Source organism: Salvia hispanica, chromosome 2 (assembly GCF_029641045.1).
Source record: "Salvia hispanica isolate PSC_SH4W2 chromosome 2, Shi_PSC_v1, whole genome shotgun sequence".
Taxonomy (NCBI): domain Eukaryota; kingdom Viridiplantae; phylum Streptophyta; class Magnoliopsida; order Lamiales; family Lamiaceae; genus Salvia; species Salvia hispanica.
Genome location: NC_142693.1, coordinates 26,689,891 through 26,694,555, shown reverse-complemented (window position 1 = coordinate 26,694,555; position 4,665 = coordinate 26,689,891). Strand labels below are relative to the sequence as shown.

The window sequence follows — 4,665 nt, the reverse complement described above, 5'->3', positions numbered from 1 at the left end:
CTGTCTGTGACTTCGTATTGTCATAGTTGGTGGCAAAATCCGAGTCACAGAAACCCAAGGTTGCATCCTTGGTTAGATCATATCCTCTTTTGTACAATATCCCGGCATTCTCAGATCCCTTAAGATATCTCAAAATCCATTTTAATGCCTGCCAATGAGTCTTCCCGGGATCTGACATGTACCTGCTCACACAGCTTTTAGCATGAGCTATGTCGGGCCTCGTACACACCATAGTGTACATCACACTTCCTACAATGCTAGCAAAAGGTAGATTGCACATTTCTTTTCTTTCCTCTTCAGTTTTGGACTTCTACTCTGAGCTTAGTTTGAAATGCTACCCAAGTGGACTTGTGACTTATCTTGACTCAGTCATCTGGAACTTCTTCAAGACTTTGCTGATGTAGTCTTGTTGTGTTAGCCACAATGTTCCCCTCCTTCTATCTCTTATGATATCCATCCCCAATATCCTTTTAGCATCACCCAAATCTTTCATTTCAAACCTGCCACTCAAGTCTCTTTTTATCTACTCAATTTATGATTTATCCGAGCCTGCAATGAGCATGTCATCTACGTAAAGGAGAAGATATGCTACTGTTTTTCCATTCTTCCTTTTCATATAGACACAACTATCATATATCAAATCCAATGCTCAACATATGCTCATCGAATAGCTTGTTCCACTGCCGGCTACTTTGCTTCAACCCGTAGAGGATTCTTTTCAAGAGACAAACTTTGTCTTCATTTCCGGGCTCGATGAAACCCTCTGGCTTCTCCATATAGATACTCTCTTCCAGTTCTCCATGTAGAAATGTTGTTTTCACGTCCATTTGCTGCAATTCCCAATCATTTTGACATACCACTGACATTAGAATTCGAACAGAACTATGTTTGACCACCGGAGAGAAGACCTCATTATAGTCAATCCCTTCTTTTTGTGTGTATCCCTTGGCAACCAGCCTGGCCTTATATCTGACTTTGTTTCCAAGAGTAGCTTCAACCTTTCTCTTGAAAATCCATTTGCATCCAATCAATTTCAGAAGTTTTGTTCTTGTCACCAGAACCCATGTTTTATTCTTGATGAGTGACTCCATTTCTTCCTTCATTGCCTTAATCCATCTGCTTATCTCATTGCTTCTCAATGCATCCTTGTAGTTCAATGGCTCTGAACATTCTATCCCTTCTGCCACACAAAGAGCATAATAGACCAAGCTCGAGATGCTGTGTCTGGCTGGAGGAGTTATCACTCTTCTTTGCCTGTCTCTGGCAAGCTGATAGTTTCTCAGATCATCAACTTCTTGTTGAAATTATAATTGGTCAAAGTTCATTGACCGGATTCCAGATATATAATTTTGTGAAATTAAATAATATAGTGTCGATCTACGTTCGGAGTAGATGACCGTGGTATATTTATTTTCTCAAATCCGATTCCCGGTGAGTGAGAAATAATGGATTAAAGTTGTGCAAAATTGCAAACTTAATGAGCTATGAGAGAAGCTTAGGGAATAATTAAGAGAGTTAATTATCCCACATTGGAAGTTACAACCTTATTAAACTAGTATTTAATAAGAAGGATTATTACATGTAATAATTATAGTGGACTAAGATGGGCTGTAAGAGCCCACACGCGCGCGCCGCTCGCTCCGCCGCGAGCCGCGTGCCTCGAGCCCGAGCCCGTGCCCGTGCTCGTGCTCGTGCTCGTGCCCGTGTCCGTGTCCTTGTCCTTGTCCTTGTCCTTGTCCTTGGAATTGGATCCTGACAATTGGTCTTTGGGTGGTCTTTGGGCCTGGTCGTGGGCTTGGTGCTTGGGCCTAGTTGCGGGCTTGGCCCGAGTCTAGTGGGTCTGTTCTCTGAGCGTGTAACGGCTCGTAACTCCCGAACGTTACAGCTCGTAACCGACGACCGTTACGGTCTGGCATTAATGACAGCCATCAAGGCTGCGTTGACCCCTATAGTGGACTGAGCCTATAAATAGGCTAGCCATTCTAGCATTCTCTACATCAGAAACTAGAATCCACACTCTGCATCCATACACTCTCTCCTCCCTCTGCATAGTTCTTCTGTCGAAGCTCTGCCCTCTCCTCCATCCAGTTCGCCGGAGCTCTGTTGATGCTTCATAGAGACGTAGCCGTTTTATCTTTGGGGACGAAATGTCAATCCGAAGAGCACTACCGGGGCGTATCTCGTCTTGCAGAAAGAGGCCTCCTCGACTCGGCTAATTCCTTTACGATCTATTTGTTTCGAGTTTTCCACTGTAATTTCGTTTCAGTTTCCATTTGTATTTCTTCTTGGGTTGTATTACGCCCGGCTAGTTTATCTATTGTAATCCCTAAATCTCCAACACTTCTTGACTCACTTCATCATTTGATATTATCTGAGGATCTTCATTCACTTCAGAATCCACCTCAGAATCTGAGCTCTCCTTCTCCACTGAAGTGTTATCCTCCACCTCCACTGAATTGTTATCCTTGCTTGCTTCATTCTATTTATTGTGCTCAATATAGGGCATCTCCAGCTCCCTGAATGTCACATCCCGACTGATGATGACTTTATTGTTGACCATTTTGTTAAGAATGTGTAGAAAAAGGTACAAAATATGTTGATGTGCTGCAGCCTTGCTTTGAGACAATATTTACTGGAGATTTTGAAGTCCAATCAGCTCATGATGCATATCAATCTCTTCGTCTTCGAAAGAGCTTCACGTGTGTATCTTGCACGCTTCAATCGGAGTTCGGTAGAAGAAGTTATGGCCGTTACAAGAACACTGTGCTATCAAAAAACTTACACGCGGCCGGGTGAATTTTTACACTGTAAATTCACCCGGCCGGGTACTGTAATTATGCGCGGAAATGGCCAGAAAGGGGTCGAAAATGACCACCCGGCCGGGTACGCTATTTTGGCGTATTCTTTTGCCAAAAACGCAATTTTTGATAGGAGATTAAAGGGAAAACGCCTAGGGTTCACATCCATTCAACATCTACCGCCTCCAACACTCACACACACCCCCAAGAACACCTTTGAGAGAGAGAATTGAAGATTGAAGACTTCCAATCGGAAGATTGAAGTTGCAATTCCATGGATTCATTCTCTCAGGAGTATCTTAATCTTTTCTCCATGTATTTCATTGAATATTGTGTTTTAAACATGGTTTTTGTGAAGAACATGAGTAGCTAAACACCTTTTTGTAGAATTCTTGGTGAAGATGCATTAATTTCATAGTTTTTATCCAATTGATTTTGTTCTTACCTTGCTCTTGTAGTTATTTGATTATTCTTGGGTTTATTCCTTTCAATTGCTTGATCACCATTTGATTGTGTAGGATTAACTAGATTAATCGGGAGATGATATAATTAATCTGGAAATAAGAATAATTCACACCTTGATGCAATAAAACTCGGGAGAGTTGAGGTTTTGAGTGAGGTCTTTGACCTAATCGAGCTTTGGGAGTTAGGGGTTTTAGGATTAGAAGGGGACTTCAATCCTAGGACCTAATCTACAGGTTTCTCACCTCGGGAGGGGGTTTAATCTATAATTGTGGTCGACTTAGTAATTCTAGAGACACCAAAAGGTAAGACAATTTGATTGGATAAGAGCTTGGAGTTGTGCATCGGATCCTTGAGTTCTACAATTTTCTCCATATATCTTTTCACTCCGTGTTTACTTGCTTTTATTTATCTATTCGTTCATTATATGCTTTCCGTAGTGTTAGAACAAAACCAAACCTTTCCCGATTCTCTAGATAGTAGTCAATATTTGTTCGTGGTAGTTAAGTTGATACAAATTAGTCTCTGTGGGATACGATACTCTTGCTTGCTAATTGCTACACTAGCCCCGTACACTTGCGGGTGTCACTTGTGTTAAAATAAGTCGAGTCAATATGTCACTGTGTGTGTAATCCAGAGGCTTCTCTGATGTGTGTTTTCCAGTCCCATAGGGCTGCTTCTTGCTCTTTCCTAGTACACATTCTTCACAAGCCTTCAAGTTAGCAGAGCCTTCTATCTTGATTACCCCTTTCTTGGCAAGAATCTTCAGACCAGCCTCTAAGACATGTCCTAATCTGAGGTGCCAGAGATCCATATCAGACTTTTTTACTACATTAATTTCTCCACTGACTACAACTTGAGCTTGCAGATAATAGAGGCTTTGTTTTCTGGTTGCTGTCATGACCACTTTTGAGTCCTTGATTACTTTCATCAGACCATTAGAAGATACAAAGGAGCATCCCTTCTTCTCAAGTACACCGAGAGATATAAGATTTCTCTTGATGTGTGGTATAAATCTCACTTCAGAGAGAACTCTTGTGGATCCATCTGCCATCTTTAGTCTGACACTTCCAACTCCAATCACTCTGCATTCCTAGTCATTCCCCAACAGCACTACCCCATCTGATTTCTGCAAATTCTCAAACCACTCGATGTGGTGGCAGATGTGGAAACTACATCCCCTGTCCATAATCCACACATTCCTAATATTTACATCAGCAATATTCAAGGCCTCTGCACATTGAACCTCCTCTACAACATCTGCTGTGTTTGATGCAGTCAACTGCTCTTGATGTTTCTTCTTGAATGCATATCAGTGTTTCTTTAGATTCCCAGGTTTCTTGCAGTAGTGACATGACCTTGTCTCCTTTTCCTCTCCTCCCTTTTCTTTCCATGGCTTTTGCTT

The 4,665-nt window shown here is 41.8% G+C and overlaps 1 protein-coding gene across 1 annotated transcript; it reads right to left on the bottom strand.

The window, feature by feature from the left end:
* Positions 1-629: 629 nt before the first annotated feature.
* On the bottom strand, positions 630-4,314 carry LOC148931962 (uncharacterized). Its single transcript, XM_089064968.1, has 3 exons — positions 3,850-4,314; positions 2,354-2,479; positions 630-1,268 (listed from the first exon to the last, which is right to left on the bottom strand). Exons 1-3 carry the CDS (start codon positions 4,312-4,314, stop codon positions 630-632), a joined length of 1,230 nt encoding a protein of 409 aa, XP_088921094.1.
* Positions 4,315-4,665: the final 351 nt, after the last annotated feature.